The sequence below is a fragment of the Ailuropoda melanoleuca genome, chromosome 16, assembly GCF_002007445.2.
Source record: "Ailuropoda melanoleuca isolate Jingjing chromosome 16, ASM200744v2, whole genome shotgun sequence".
NCBI classification, from domain to species: Eukaryota; Metazoa; Chordata; class Mammalia; order Carnivora; family Ursidae; genus Ailuropoda; species Ailuropoda melanoleuca.
Genome location: NC_048233.1, coordinates 78,313,773 through 78,329,211, shown reverse-complemented (window position 1 = coordinate 78,329,211; position 15,439 = coordinate 78,313,773). Strand labels below are relative to the sequence as shown.

Below are 15,439 nucleotides of genomic sequence, written 5' to 3'. Positions count from 1 at the left end.
TCTGACTGCGTAGGCCAACTCTTTGGCTTGGTCATATTTTTTTCTCAGTTTCCTTACCTCTCATCACAATGATCATTTCAATGAGGAGGCTCTTTCTTGTCATGGGTTCATGTTGCATTATTGCCTGTGTGTTTCAGACACTTTTGGTCTTAGCCCAAGTTGATCCAAGTTAGGTTTTTAATGTTTTAATTAATTTTAAAGCAGCTTGTAAGTAGAAATGAAAAGAAGGGAGAGAATACAAAATTTGGAGCATTATAAAACTGGAAAAGCTAACTATTTCCTGACTTAAATGATAGGAGATAAAATTGGAAAAGGCTTTAAGCAATAGACCCACAAAAATTTTTCAGTTAAAGTAACTCGGCCAGGGAGAAACGATTAGTAATATGAATGTTCTTATCTACCGTTTCAGATAATAGCAAGGTTACTGTTAAGAGAGAAGTCACCAGGGAAGAGAAAACAAGGAGTCAAGGTCAGCTTGAAAACACCTTTTAGGAAAGAACTTTACGTGTGTACCGAAACCTGGAACTTGGTGGAAGCAAATAGAATGAAATCTACCAATGTAAGAGATAAATTACTAAGAAACTATGAACCTGGATTCAAAAATTTGACCGTTTTTGACCATTGAGACCTAAAACAAAGTTCAGGCCAGCATATTTGCACCAGCGTGAGACTGGTTAAAGGAGATGGGCAACTTCCAAAGATTGCATGCTCCCCAGTACCCACTTTAGATATGGTCATGGTAGGTAATGGAAAAGGGAGACCCTCCAAGAGGAAAACTCAGAAGCTACAGAGAATGACTGATAAAGGAGTTCTCACTGGAAAGCAGAATCTGCGACTAATAAAGCAATTTGATCTGAGGTCTTCAAAATGATCTCCCACCAAGATTTCAGAATTGCTATGGACCATGACTGCTGTGTGTTTTTGTTTCCCACTATGCAAACAAGGCTTTTAGTTTGCTGCTATGCTGGCCTTGGGACACCATTTTATATTGGGTAGGCGTAAGTGGGTGGGTGTGGTAACTTTCCTTTTTTGTTCATGGGACACTGGACCATGAGGAGGCCCAGTGGAGAGTACTGCACCACTGGTGATCCTGAGCTTTGAGCTGGACATGGTAACAGGGTAAGATACGTGTGGCAGGAAGACTGAATGGCAGGTATTTGGTGACCAGCAGAGCAGATAATGTTATAGACTGGTGGGGCTTCTTTAACCCTGTTTCCTTTGCCTTCTAGGTACATACTAGTCTACTCCCTTGAAGTAAAATGGAGCCATGGGACTGAGTTCAGACCAATGAAATATGATGATGTACTTCCAGCTTAGGCCCTCCAAAATCTCCCCTGAGATCAACCCCACTACAGAGGATCTAGTGGAGGGCTGTGTGGCCTCAGGGATGGCAGAGCCACTAGATGGAAGGAATAACTCATGTGGGGCAGAGCCTTTGACATGCACTGGTATGTGACACAGGCAGGAAACAAGGCTTCATTAAGTTAAATAACCCAGGAAATAAACCTTTCTTCTGTTGAGATTTTGGGATCACCTGTTATCACAATTAGCCTTGACCAATGCAGTAATCAAAGCTGTATGCAATGAAACATACAGGATATGTGTTGGTGCTACCTATTACCCTCTAATTTTCTTTCACCAGATGACTGCATGGGACCTCTGTGACTAAAACTTACTTCTGATTGAGACTGGATTTTCTCTATGACTTATGGGGTTCTTGTCCCCTGAAGTCAGTTAGTCCCCAGGTATTACTGAATGCCTAAACCCAGATCTACTACTTACTAGGTGTGTGATCTTGGGCACGTATTAATGTGTTTGAGCCTCAGTTTCCTTACCTGTAAATGGGTATAATAATAGTACCTATCTTGGGTTGTTGTGAGAATTAAGCGAATCAATCCATGTATAGTGATTCAGCACAACATCTGGCACATGGTACATGCTCAATAAACTTATATCATCATTATTGTTGACGTCATAAATTGCTAGGTATATGCTTGGCACTAGGGACAATATTGAAGAAAATATACAAGGTCTGGACTTCTGTGAGATCTACGCTTATTCCATGACCCTTGTGTTTGATTTTGCACGTGTTCAGAATAGTCTCTATTAAGTACTTAATTTTAAGAGAAAGGTTTTGCATCTCTCCAATCTACTTCAGAAAACATTGGTTCTGGTTGTACATGTTCTTTGTCTTTCTGTCTGAGTGTTCTGAGTCAGTATCTGTGTTCCTGTTAGTGGTTTTACTCTCTGAGTGCAGTATTTGTCCATACCCTGTGGGAATTGGAGTGGGAGGGACATAGGAAAGCAAAAATCCCTATTGGTGGAAGGAACCACTTCCTGCTTAGAGCCATTTCCTGCTTGGATCCACTTCCTGCTCAGATCCACTTCCTGCTTGGATCAACTTCCTGCTCAGAACCACTTCCTCTTTAGTATATTGAGTAAAAAACGGCTGCCATTGTACTTATAGAAGTACACTTTGCTCCTTTTTTTGGTCCATTTTCCCAGGGTACACTGTCCAACCATCTCATTTCCAATGGTGTGTAGGTAACATTTGCAAGACCCAAGAGATTGAAAATCCCTTCCCTTCTTTATTAACCTGTGAGAACAGAGACTGAATCAATACCAGTGATGGCATCATCTAGCCCCTACAACATGCATTGAGATGCTTGGTTTACCTGTATGCCTAAGCTAGGGTCCTCATGCCCACACAGCTGGTGTGGGCCATCTCCCTGGCACATGCTCCTTAGTGATGCTAATTAGGCAGGCACACCCACTTGCCTTGGCATGTTTTATAGATGACCCAAGCTGCAAACACCAACATGTATAAGACATATGCTCTCTTCTTTGTGTAATTTCAGGCACCAAAATATGCCTACACATAGGGGTGTGTGCATACAGACACATGCGTATTCTTTTTTGCATGGTAGAAATATGCTTCTGTGATGTTCCTTCCACTCCCACACATGCCCCTCCATGGCTGGCACATCTCCTAATTATTCCCATCTACTCCCTCCCCATAGACCTCTTGTGTGTATATTTTGGCACACGTTCTCTTGATTCTGCCTAGTTCCTCTCTCTCTTTTTTTCTTTCCCTGCCTCCCTCCCGCTCCCTCCTCTTCACAACTCCTTAGAAAATTTGTTAAACTATACACTCTTTATTATTAATGTACATTTATGAAAAATTCTTCACAGTTACAAAAGTGCATGGTTATAAAATCATCTCCATACAAAGGTTGGCATCGTCCTTTTCCCCCCACCCCTCCCTAACCCTCCCACCCCTAGACATCAGCATTCCACAGGACAATGCTTAGAAAAACTGAGAGCTTAGTGGATCCAGAGCTCTCCACCTAGTGCTATGGCAAACACGGCGGTGATTTACACAGGACCTTGGAACTTGCCTCCTACACTTCCCTTTTGCCTCCTTCTGAGGTGGGTAGAGCAGACAAGTTTCTCTAGCTTTGGGAAATTGTTCTTCTGAGGAATGGGCAAAGATGTCTCCTTATACTCTTCTAGAGCTGAAAAGGATGTCAAAGCAATATCAGTAAAGACATCTATAAAGAAAATGAAGGTTGTAGGTCTTTCTTGATGGCTGAAGAGAAATACCTTTCTTGGTCTATTCTAATTCCATATACCGTCTTCCTTGAAAAGAGCTAGCAAACTCTATAGCATCTCTGGGGACTAATTTCTGCAAGATTTCCTGGTAATCCCTATGGGAATGGAGAAACAGATGAGGGTTTGTCTGAGAGTGATCAGAAGCAACTGGTCCAGAGTTGTGTGGTGCAGATTGGGGTCTTTTCTAAGGAAAAATTTTCTTGGACCAGACTTTGACCATCATAGCCCTGTTGGTTAGCTAAACTTTGATATCCTCAGGCCCAGCATGAAGGAAGCTTCTGTGATAAGGACAAATCTCTGAGAGATAGAGAATGGAGGGAAGCAGTCAGGCTGTTGCTAGGTTGCCTCAGCCACATATTTCTCTTTTTATATTTTTTTCAGCAGCTATCCCTAACCTAACCCTAATGGGATTCTATCTTAGTGTATCAAGTGATGCAATAAACAGATGGCTGAGTATATTGTGTCAGAGAACTGAACTCAAGTTCCAGAGAGGTTGGCCCTATATCAGTATATACCCAACGTACATGGACCCTCATGAACAGATACATGGACTCAGAGATACCCCAACACTTACATGTTAGCCAGTCTGGAAAAAACTTATTCAAGGTTTATAGGAATACCATCATGGTTTCTTGGTCAGCAGGGTTGTGTGAACATTTACAACTAGGGCAGTTATATTACCTCTAGAAAAGTATGCTTCTAGAAGATTGCTTTTGATAGCCTGCACAAGATGGTGGTGGTAGTGGTGAGAGACATGGAATTCCTTGGCAGGCAAAGAGTTTTTTCATTGTGCTTTAGTTAACTGGGGTCCTTCTAGCAGCTGGAGAAGAATCTGTTCTTTAAATGCTGTGTATCTTACTCAGAAAGGTTTGCCATTAATGGGGACTAAATAGTCTCATTAGAAAGGACATTGGAATTCAAGGGGCATTTGGTGTCTTGTTTGGTTCTAGTTCTATGCAAAAAGTACATATTTTAAAATATATTAACTATATTTCAGCAAATAAGAGTCTCTAGGAGATTGTAATAGATGTATATGGTGTCCCTCTATGGGAGGCTTAGCTATTTGCATCAAGACTATTATTTCTAAAAGTTCCTTGCCAAATACATTAGGCTGTTAGCTTGACTGGTGAAGAGCAGAATAGTGGAAGAAGAGAGCAGGTACAGTTCTGTTCCAGATGTCACAGGAGCAGGCTCTTGCCCAAATGTTGTTGGTGAGATGCAGGGGATACAAGGTTCAAGTACCCCAGGTCTAAAAAGTTTCTGGGTGCTCTTTTGGACTAGCTCAGGGAAGCATGAGGAAGGGAAGAGTTCTTGGAAGTTGACATGTTATTTTCCTTTATTCCTTTTCCAGGAGGATGGGATGACGCAAATTTGTTGGAGCTGGGGGGCACACTAGAAAGCCCCTGTTTTAAACTTTACCCTGGCCAGCTTTACCAACATTGGACTGTGTGCCTTAATGTCTTCCCCTATCCTACTGAGGTTCTTACCCCACAGCTCTCCTGCACCCTTTGTATCTCTTGCAACATAACACAGCAGGGCTTGAGTAGGAGAGGTTAGCACAGCTTCCTCTCTTGTTTCCCAAAGAACTTCTTTTTTGCCTGACTGCAACCATGGCCACTAGTTTTAATGTGTTATTTACACTTTGCAAGGCAGACGACTCCTATTCAGGTGTTATTTGTGCCGCTTCTGAGTTTCAGAGGCTGTGATTTGCTCTACTGTGAGCACATCTAAATTTGTGCAGCAGCTGGTTTTACTGCCTTTTATTTAGCTGATCTACTGGACATTCATGGCTGCTGAATCCAAGAGCCCCACGACCCAGCCATCCTGGGCATTCTCTTCCTCAAGCACCTGGGAAAGCTGGAGAGAGAACCGAGTTGAAGTTGAGTCCCAATTTCACTGCTTTAGCAAGTCATGCCTGCTCTTGAGTCTCATTTTCCAATCTGTAAAATAGGAGTAATTGTGTTTGGTTTGCCTCGCATATAGGGTTGTGAAGTCTGGAATGACGCTAACAGCGTGTTAGGAGCTGTCCAGTGCTGAACAAATACAGGGAAGGCCCTGATGAGGCTGATGACGAGGATGGAGATGACAGCAGCAATGACGATAATAGTGCTTTGCACATGAAGCTACTTGATTTTGGACGGACTGATTAGACATAGTTTCCCTAAATGGAGCTGCCTATCACCTTCCCTCTAGAGTTTACCCGGATAACCTTGGGTAAGATATTCAGCTCTCTATGATTAATTCATCTGTAAAATGGAAATAATAAAGACCACCAGGCAGTGTTACTCTGAGAATTGAAATAAGTGAGTCAGTAGATTTAAAAGTGCCCAGAAGAGTGCCTGGCTATTACTGGGGGGCACTTAATCATTACTTGAACTCGAACTTATATAACTTTAGAGGGAACCATGATGTTCCCCAGCTTGGATAGGGTAGAAAGAGCACAGACTTTATTTTGCTTGTTAAGCAAAAAGTGACTTTAAGCCTCTTTGAGCCTTCAATTCCTCATCTATACAATGGGAATGACAATGCTTACCTCACGAGATTGATGTTTGCATTAAAGGGAGTTGTCTGTGGAAAGAGCTTATCACAGTGCCTGATACCGGCAAGTGCTTGGTAATTAATAGCTCTCATACCCTGATGCTTAATTGGGTGAATTGCTTGGGAGAAAGAGAAAATCTCCTACAGTCATAACTGTGGTGGCCTTGTCCTCCTTAAGTCTTGGCTACCCTCATGCTGCAGTGCATTTTCCCGGTGAGATCCTTTGGTGTGGGCACCGTGGCAAGAATAGTCACAAGATTAGGAGTTCCCAGGTGCCAGGCCTCTTGCTGCCCCATTGCTGGATCTCTTGCTTCCCTCTTCTGAAGCCAAAACTTGAGTGAGAGGCAGGAGACAAGGGTAGGTACCTCAGATTGGTACCTGGGACCTCACTGGGAGGCTGCAATTGGTGCATGTAGTATGGGAGGCAGTCAGTAGAAGGTGGTCTCACCTGGTAGCTCCTGGCAGGAGGAGGCCTAGGAGGGCACAGAGGTGTTCTCTCCCTCTGGAGGCAGTGGTGGGCAACTCCAGGAGCTGAAAGATAGGGTGTCAGAGGGAAGTTTTGGTCCTGTGCCACACCTGCTCTAGACACTTAAGTCACAAGGATTGGTCACTGTTCTCAACACACCATGCATATTTTGGACTCTGTCATTTGTTCAAGTCCACCCTTCTTTGTCTATTTGACAAAGCAGACAGATTTTGATGACTCAGTTCACAAATTGCCTCCATTCTTGTAATTCTCTTGGACATTTTCTGGGCACAATTGATGATCCCTCCTCTGAGCTTTCATAGCTATGTGCTGAGAGTGCTGACAAATTGTCGTAAAGGAAATAGTTTTTGAATCTCTCTCTTCCATTAGAGGTAAGAGCCTTGGGGGCAGGGAGTAGGTCAGAGTCATTGGATATTTCCAGTTCTGGCACAGTGTCTGGCCCACAGTTGAAGATCACACAAAGGTAGTTTCCTGACCTTGTTTGGGTCATGACAGGGGTGGCCAGGGCACCAAGAGCCAGAGTGAGTGGTGTCTGGTGGTCAGCAGCAGTGGTGGCCAGCAGCAGGGGGGGATGCCAGGTGCCCACGTCAAATCTCTTCCTCTTCACTGGCCTTGCTCCAACGGTGGCAGCAGTTGGCGGTGATGCCCAGGAGGAAGTTGGTGGCCACGGAGGCAATGGAGACCACGAAGCCCACAAACGCAATGAAGAGGTAATCATCCAGGGTCAGGGTCAGATGGCAGGCCTTGAAGCTCTCCTCAGTGAGGGAGAAGAGTGGGGCACCCTCGACTTCAGGGGGACCCCGGCACTCAGCCAGCTGAGAATCTGCAACACAGAACCCAGGAATGGTGAGGGGCTGGAGGAGAGGGAGTGGAAAGGATAGTCCCCCACACCTCCCAAGAGAAGTTGAGATTTTTTTTTTATTGAGTTTCTTCTATGTGTCAAAAACTTTACTTACCTTCTTTACTCTCCTCAACAACCCTCAGATCAAGTGTTTTTATACCAGTTTTTATAGTCGTGGAGATCACTGCTCAGATAGTTTTGCAAATGTCTCAAGTCCAATAGTCACTGCTGATGGTGGATCTGGGTGTTTCATGGGACATCATCATCTCTTACGACAGACTCCTAACTGGATTCTGGCTTCTGCCTTTAAACCATCTTGATGCAGTTCGCTCAGTATCTTTCACACCTGAAGTTATGTCAGGTACTCTGTGCTTGAAGCCCTCCCCTGACTTCTTACCTTCCCATGGAATGAAAGCCAAGGTCCTCACTGTGAGCTACAAGGACTCTTCTCTTCTCTCTCCCTCTGCTCCTTCTTCACTCTGCTCCATCCACACACAGCTTTTGATCATTCTTCCATCACCCTGAGCGTGTCCCTTTTCAGGGTGGAGAGGGGGAGCTATTGTATTTATCTCATTTATCCCCTGAGTCTTAGCATGGCTCCATCCCTCGCTTCCTTGGGGACTTTGTTCAAATATCACTTTATTAATAGGGTCTTTCTATATGAATCTATATAATACAGTAACTCCACATCACCATTCTCTGGGCATTCTCTACTTCCCTACTCTGCTTAATTTTTCTCCATTGTATTTATCATGTCTTACAGTTTCTTTATTATCAGTCTCCTCCCCCTTAAATATAAGTTTTTCCCACAGTGTCCCTAGTCTCTGAATAGTCTCCTGTCTGTGAAAGTGCTCAATGAAACTTTGTTAAGTGAATGTGTGGATGGATGACCCCATCCAACTTTGAAGCATTGGGTCTTTTTACTATCCCATTTGGCTTTTCCAGGTATGTAGAGTATAGGGTTACGAATATGGGCTGTGAAGATATTGGTCTGGGTTCAAATCCCCAGACTGGTTGTGTGATTGTGGGTGAGTTACATAACCCTTCTGTGTCTTGCTTCCTTCATCTGTAAAATGAGGATAATAATAGAATCTATTTCATTGGGTTGTAGTGAGGACTCAATGAGTTAACATATATAAATAATATACTCTTGGTGGATAGTAAGTACTATGTGTGTGCTTTTGTTATTATCCTAGGCTTGTCTCCTGGACAGTCAGGGAGGGTCAGGTTCTGCACATAGACTTCTGTAGGAGGGACGTCTTCCTCAGTGGGATTACTTTTCTCACCATCATTGATGGTCCCACCTCACTCTTCCAGGGTCACTTGTACAAATGCATGATGGTCGTCAATGGTTTCATCGTACTCTGCCTTGGAGGTGAGAGTGGCATGCAGGTAGCAGTTCTGCCATTCGGTACCAAGCACCGGCTTTCCAGCAGGCAGCTTTTCCTTTGCCCAGTGGATAAACATTAATCAAGCTCTCATCTTGGGCAAGTCTTTTTTACCTTTCTGGCTCTCATGGTCTCCCTCCATAAGAGATAATTCAACCTAAATTGTCGAACAGAGTCAATATGAAGAAGTTTTCTAAATTAGGTGGTGCATAAATGCTACTTATTCATTCTGTAGTTTTTGAGGGCAAAGGAAATGATGGATTTCGAAGGACGCTTTTGACAAATGGATGAACATCATTCTCCTTAGAGATCTCTTAGAAATGAAGAGTCGGTTTGGGGAAGAAGATGTGATCTGCTCCAAATTCCCGGGGGGAAGGCTCCCTATAGGCCATATGCATAGCACTCCAGACCCTGTTCAGGACAGGATTGTGTCTGGAGTTGATCATCAAGGGGTCTCCTCGTGGAACTGAAGACTCTGAACTCCAAAGTCTATTGTGTGCGTGACTGGGGTGGTGGCAAGACCATGTGACATTGGGGAATGTGGGGAAACTGAGAGCAATTGGTATGGACCCAGCAGATGAGGCTCTGAGGGCAGCTGGTAATACCCTGAGAGAATTTAGGATCAGAGACCGAGGGATGACGCAGCCCTCTGGTAAGTCAAGGGACCAGTCTTGAGGTTGAGTTATATCCCAAGGGTAGCTTTATGTCCTCTTCTGTTCGGATTTGTCCAAAAACCATGGATAATAGTGGGGGAAGAAAAAGAAGATGACAAAGGGAAAAGGATTGCCTGGTCCTACCCACACTGGCAAGTTCTTTGCACCCAAGAGGAAATATCCTGGAGAGTGTGATGTGGTGAAGAGTATGTTCTGTGGGGAACAGGGGACCTAGGTTTCTAGTCATGGCCACTGGGCAGTTACTTTCCCTCTCTGGAACTCAAGTCCTTCATCAGCACTGCCATGAGGCTGCACAGATGGGGTCGCAGACCCCTCTCCTGCTCAATGGGAGGCTGCGCTTCTTCTGAAGGGCAGTCAGGGCCTCAGAGATCACAGAAAAGAGGGAGCCCCTGGGTGTGGTGGAAGCTGTGCTCCAGAAGGCCCTTTCTGTCCTTAGTGCACAGGAGAGAGGGGAGGACATGCAGCGTGCAAGGGTGAGCAGGTGGGGAGACCGCTCCAGGCAGCATCCCCCTCATGCCCCCTAGCATTGCCCCATCTCGGTCCCCAGCTATTTTGGTCCCAGAGAACTTCCTCCCACAGCTGTGTAGAAACAGTGGAATCGTGACCCACAGCCCCCCTAAACTATTTTGGTCCTGGGCTCCCCACTCAGTCCTCCTCTCCCTCCTACCTCATTCAGCATCGTTTCTTTTGAACACACTCTGAGCCAGGCTCTGGGAAATCCCCTGAGATGGTGCCTACAGTTATTTCCTGTTGTCCTACTGCTGGAGGCTGGTGCTGGGGCTTGGTGCTGCCACGCAAGAGAGCCGGTGGCTGGGGCCACAACTGAACGTTGCCTGTCTCCGGGCAAGGCCAGGGCCCATTATGCCTGTGTGATTTAGGCTCCTCAGTCCCCAGTGCAACCCCATTTGGGATTGGTTGGTTAAATTGCCACATCCATTTCTCTTCTCAGTTCCCCACCCCGTGTCCAAACCTTGCAGAGCTCTGCTGAGGCCCTTTGGCCGGTCAGAACTCTGCCCTGACTCTTTCTGTTAGCTTTGGCTCTGACTCTTCAGGCTATAGCTGGAAAGCAGCCAGACTGCCAGGGTTTGAATCCTGACTCCAACACTTAGCAGCTGTGTGGCTTTGGGCAAGTTACCGAACCTCTCTGTGCCTTGGTTTCTTTCTCTATAGAGTAGTGTGTGTGTGGTCTTATCATGGTTCTTATGAGGATGAGATAAGCTAAATATGAAATATGCTTAGAATAAAGTGTAATAGTAAGTACTGGCAGATAGTAAGTACTAAAATAAAGAGTGTTAGCCATTTCTATTTCCCAGCACGTGGAACACTTAAAAGCAGAGAGTAGAGTAGATAGAATGGGGCTTAGAAGTCAAATAAACTTGGGTTTTATCCATGGCGCATCTACTTTCTAAAGGAGTGACCCTGGGCAAGGATTTTCATTGTTCTAGATCTCAGTTTCTTCACCTGCAAAATGGGGGTCATCAAGGTGGGGTAGATAACGCGTGCTGAGTTCTTAGGTCAGGGTGAAAGCCCAGCACACACTGTCTATTATCAGCTACTCTTGTTTACTCTCTGTCTGCCCCCAGGTCATCTGTGCCACAGAGGCAAGCTGGGTGTGTGTCATTAATAAATGGGTCCCCGGCGCCCAGCACGCGCAGCAAGCATCTCATGGGTACCACCGTTGGCGTGAAAGGGCTGGTGCACACGGAAGCCAGTGCAGACCAGGCACACGCCGGCTCTGAAGACCTCTCAGTCCCTCCCTGTGTTTTGGAGCCTCTGTGTGCAGTGAGGCAAGACCCTCTGTGCCCATGGCCGCCCCGCCCCGGCCGCCCCGTCCCGGCCGCCCTGTCCTGACCGCCCGCCTTACCCGCTGTGCAACGCTGGATCCGGTTTCGCAGCCACTTCAGCAGCGGCTCCATGGTGCAGCCGCACACCCAGGGGTTGCCGCCGATCTGCAGGGTCACCAGCCCTGGCAGGCCCTCGAGGGCCTCGAGGCTGAGGAAGGCCAGGCCCCCGTAGCTGAGGTCCAGGTCTCGGAGCTGCACCAGGCCCTGGAAGGCCTGGGGATGCACCCTGCGCAGCCATGGGTTGTGACTCAGGTCGATGTGCACGAGGCCGTGGGCTGCCTGGAACATATCGGCTGGCACGTGGCTGAGGTTGTTGTAACTCAGGTCCAGGTGTGCCAAGCGTTTGGCGTGGAGGAAGAGGCCTGGGGGCAGCTCAACCAAGGAGTTGTTGCGCAGATCCAGCACCCGGAGCTCCATGTAGCACGTGAGGTAGCCGGGCGGCACGGCTGCGATGCGGTTGTGGGCCAGGCTGAGGTTGCGGGTGTCCTTTGGCAGGTCCGGGGGCACGGAGAACAGCCGCTGGCTGCTACAGTCCACCACCTGGTTGTGGCACGTACAAAGGACGGGGCAGCTGGTGCCAGCATCTGAGCGCATCATCCCGGCTGCTAAGAGGAGGGAGACCAGCAGCACGGCTGGGTGGGGGGGCCCAGGCCAGGGCAGCTGGGACCAGGTGTCACCCATTTTAGGCAGCTGGCAGCAGCAGCGCTCTGGGGAGCCCACTGGGGCTGAGGTGATGTCCATGAATCAAGAGTTAGTGGCTCAGAAAGCCAGCTACATCAGGGCCAGAGTCCTGGAAGGTGGGGCTTCTGGGCACGTGGTATCATTGCTCAATCCTTTCCCCAGAGCCTCTAAGCACCAGAGGGCTCCCTAGGTGAGATCCACAGGAAGCCCCCCCTTTGGAGCCCAGGGGACAATAAATCCAGCTGAGGCCCCTCAGGGTCTGAGAAGACGATCAAAACTTTAGAGAGGAAGGAGCTGAGGATGGGGAGGGACCTGCTGCTAGCAGGTGCTGGAAGGGTCCCTGTAGATCTCTGTTCCTCTCACCCATGACTGCTGGGTGCGTCCTCTCTGTATTATGTTGGAGAGCTGATGGTGGTGGGGGCGGGGAAGGACATGAAAGGTGCCTGTTGAAGGTCCTGGTACGTCTAAAAACCCTGAGCCCTGTCCCACATCTGGGACCAGTTAGAGGCCAGGGCTGCGTTTGGGTCTCCAGCATTGGAATTCTCAGAAGCCATTCCTCCTGGTGGCCCAGGGGGCTCGAGTCCAAGGGGGTCCTGGGGTGGGTATTTTGGGAAGAGAGCCTGGCAGGGAGTGGGTCTCCATGGGTTTCCTGAAAGCCCAAGTCCTCAGCCTCAGCATCTACTGAAATCCCCAAGGAGTCTCTTCTTTCCCCAGGTTGGGGAGGACCCCACGTGACACCCACTGTCGTCTGCCAAGGCTGGAAAGAGCCATATGTCCTGGAGGTGCGGGATGGGGGTCAGCTAGGACCGCTTTGGCGACTTCTCCTGAGCTAGTGCCTCTCTCCCAGCCCAGCTCTGTGCTCAGCAGGCGGGGGCAGAATTCCCTCTGTCAACAAGGAAAGCACTCAGGCAGAGATCTCCAGCGTCCTCTCCTCCCCGCTGTCTCCTCCTAGGTTCCCCGCCCCCCTTCTTCTCCGCCACGGACAACAGAGTTCTCTGCGTCCTGTGGGTCAGGTGTGGGCAGCAGTGGGCTCAGACCCCACCCTCATGTTGTGGTTGCCCGTCTTCCTCCGGGGCTCTGTCCTGGGCGAGATGCATTTGCTTCTCCTCCTAGTCTCGCCCCTCAGCACCAAACACCCCACCCTTGAACAACTCTCTAAGAAAACGGGCACACGCACGCTGGTCATTTGCATTTGCATACCCCTTTCAGACATGGTTAGCACTCCCCTCTCCCTCTCTCACACACATACAGGAACGAACGAGCGCGCGCGCGAGCGCGCGCGCGCGCGCGCGCACACACACACACACACACACGCACACATTGCTCTCCTGTGATTCCCCCACATTTTTGCCCTACCCTGCACTCACTCCTCCCCGTTTCTGTCCAGCTTTCTTCTGTACACGCTGTCCTGCAGAGCCACCGTTCCAGTCTGCCCCCTCCGCCTTCCCTCCCCCATGCACACCCCTAATCCTAGCGCCCTTTCTACAAGCGCCCCACTCTGCCCCCCAGCATGAGCCCACGCCCACATTTGGTCAGGCAGAGAGACTGCACGATGACACACCTGGTGTCTCAGCCCTGCCATCCACCCGCATCCCTTGAGGCCCCCCGCATCCTCCGTGGCCCCTAGTTGTCCTCAGTTGTCCTCCCTCACTCCCTTGGTCTAGCACTGCCTCCCTTCCCAGCACTTCCAGCCTCAATCCCGCCCACTGGGAAATCACCCAGCTCCTTTATCCAGACCCATTTTCCTGAACCCCAGGGTCTCGCCTTGCACTCCCACAGGCCCTCAGGAGCCCACTTACTTTGTTCCAAGGACGCAGCCATCAATCTGCAGCAGACACGGGTCTCCCTCCCTCATCCTGGAATCCCGCTTGCTGCTTCAGGAGAACAGACTGCCTCCCCGGCACTTCCCCTCCCCCGGCCTCTCCTCCTCCACGGCTCCTGGATCCCGGGGCAGCATCCTCTGTGATTTCCTGTCCTGTGCCAGGGTGCCTGGCCGGTTCCCCTTCTTTTACTCAAAAAGGGGAATCAGAGAGAGGATGCTTAGAAGAAAGTTCACAGAATCTGAATGCTTCTTCCCGAAACTCAGCTGAGGCTGCTGGGGTTTGTGGCTTCCGCCAGGTCTTCCCCTCCCTCCGCCTTCCTTTCCTCTCTCCCCCTCCTCTCTCCCTTTTTCACTCCCTTTTTTTCCTCGAGGGCCAGGTACTGACGTTTCACTGTCTCTTAGCAACTGCCTCCACATCTCTGAGCAACAGGAGAGCTGGCTATGGACCCCACCAAGACGAGAGACGAGAAGGAAACAGTGGCAGAATCCACAGTCACCTGCGGGGGTCCTAGTGATAGGAAAGGGGGGCATAGGAGGAGGGGGCAGGGGGCAGGGCAGGGGCGAAGCCAGAAGGGCAAGCAGGGGGAAAGGGCAAAAGGGCCCAGTGGGAGAGGTTGGAGTGCGGGCAAAGCAAGGATCTGGAACCTGAGATGGAGGAGGGCCCAGAAGGGAAAACGGAGATGGGTTGGAAAGGGGAAAGGAACTTCTCGGGGGGGCAGGGAGAGAAATTGGGAAGGCAATGAAGACAGGAATAAGGATGGAAGGAAAGAGGAGAAGTGCATGTGACAAGTTTGCTCACTTGATGGGATATATCGACTCAGTCCATATGTAACATCTGCTTCCCTGGGTCTGAATGTATTTTGGTCACCAGGTACCAGGTGGCTGGACTGGCTCAGGGCTTGTCAGGGACAATTATGGAAGGTGAGACCTTTTCTGTGTTCCTTAATTGTCCCTAAGTCCTGACCCTACAAGGTTGGAGAGTTTTGGGATTCAAAGGGCCAAGTGACAGGTCCAGGTAGGGTACTTGGGGCTGCAGATACACTCAGCTCTGTTTTTAGGAGAGTGGAAGCTTCCAGAAAACCTCGTAGTCTTGATCTCTTCTCCAGGTCCCCAGGACTCTGTCTGCCATTCCGTTCCCATTTTCCCAAGCTCCCTGTCCCTCCCGCCACAGATTGACCTCCATGAAGATAAAGTCTTTGCAACACTTCTTTTCTTTATGACCCATTGAACTCATTTCTAGCCACCGTGCCTTTGAAAAACCAGCTTGACCAGTTGGTTTGGTCAAAGAGCTGGCTCCTTTCTTCTTTTTAATACAATTGTTTATTGGGCACTCACTGTAAGTCTGGTGCTTGGCTCCACGATAGGCATAGAGCTGCCAGTAAGAGGGATGAAGACTTCACCCTTTCGGAGGTCACGTTAGTCCAGTGCATTCGCCTAGTTGATCTGGGTGCGGCCTCTTCAGCTTAAGTGATATCGTAAGTCCTTGGGGAAACCCAAAACCGAGGAGCAGAAAACACGTGTTAAGTTGTACAGATTCTAGGCACATACAAAG

General features: G+C 48.7%; 1 protein-coding gene across 2 annotated transcripts; it reads right to left on the bottom strand.

The window, feature by feature from the left end:
* Positions 1-3,285: 3,285 nt before the first annotated feature.
* LRRC55 (leucine rich repeat containing 55) lies at positions 3,286-14,200 on the bottom strand. Of its 2 annotated transcripts, XM_011229232.3 has the most exons (3): positions 13,865-14,200; positions 11,405-12,950; positions 3,286-7,460 (listed from the first exon to the last, which is right to left on the bottom strand). In XM_011229232.3, exons 2-3 carry the CDS (start codon positions 12,123-12,125, stop codon positions 7,225-7,227), a joined length of 957 nt encoding a protein of 318 aa, XP_011227534.1. In that variant the 5' UTR covers positions 12,126-12,950; positions 13,865-14,200; the 3' UTR covers positions 3,286-7,224. The 2 variants fall into 2 exon arrangements, with proteins under 2 accessions (XP_011227534.1, XP_034502091.1); XM_034646200.1 differs by lacking the exon at positions 13,865-14,200 and having other exon boundaries at positions 11,405-13,291.
* Between the last annotated feature and the right edge of the window lie 1,239 nt (positions 14,201-15,439).

Excerpts from the sequence above, each read along its gene's own strand:
- LRRC55 (XM_011229232.3), bottom strand. The coding sequence starts at position 12,125 with ATGGACATCACCTCAGCCCCAGTGGGCTCCCCAGAGCGCTGCTGCTGC. Across the intron at positions 7,461-11,404 it reads GATCCAGCGTTGCACAGCGG|ATTCTCAGCTGGCTGAGTGC; the intron begins GTAAGGCGGGCG and ends TCTGTGTTGCAG.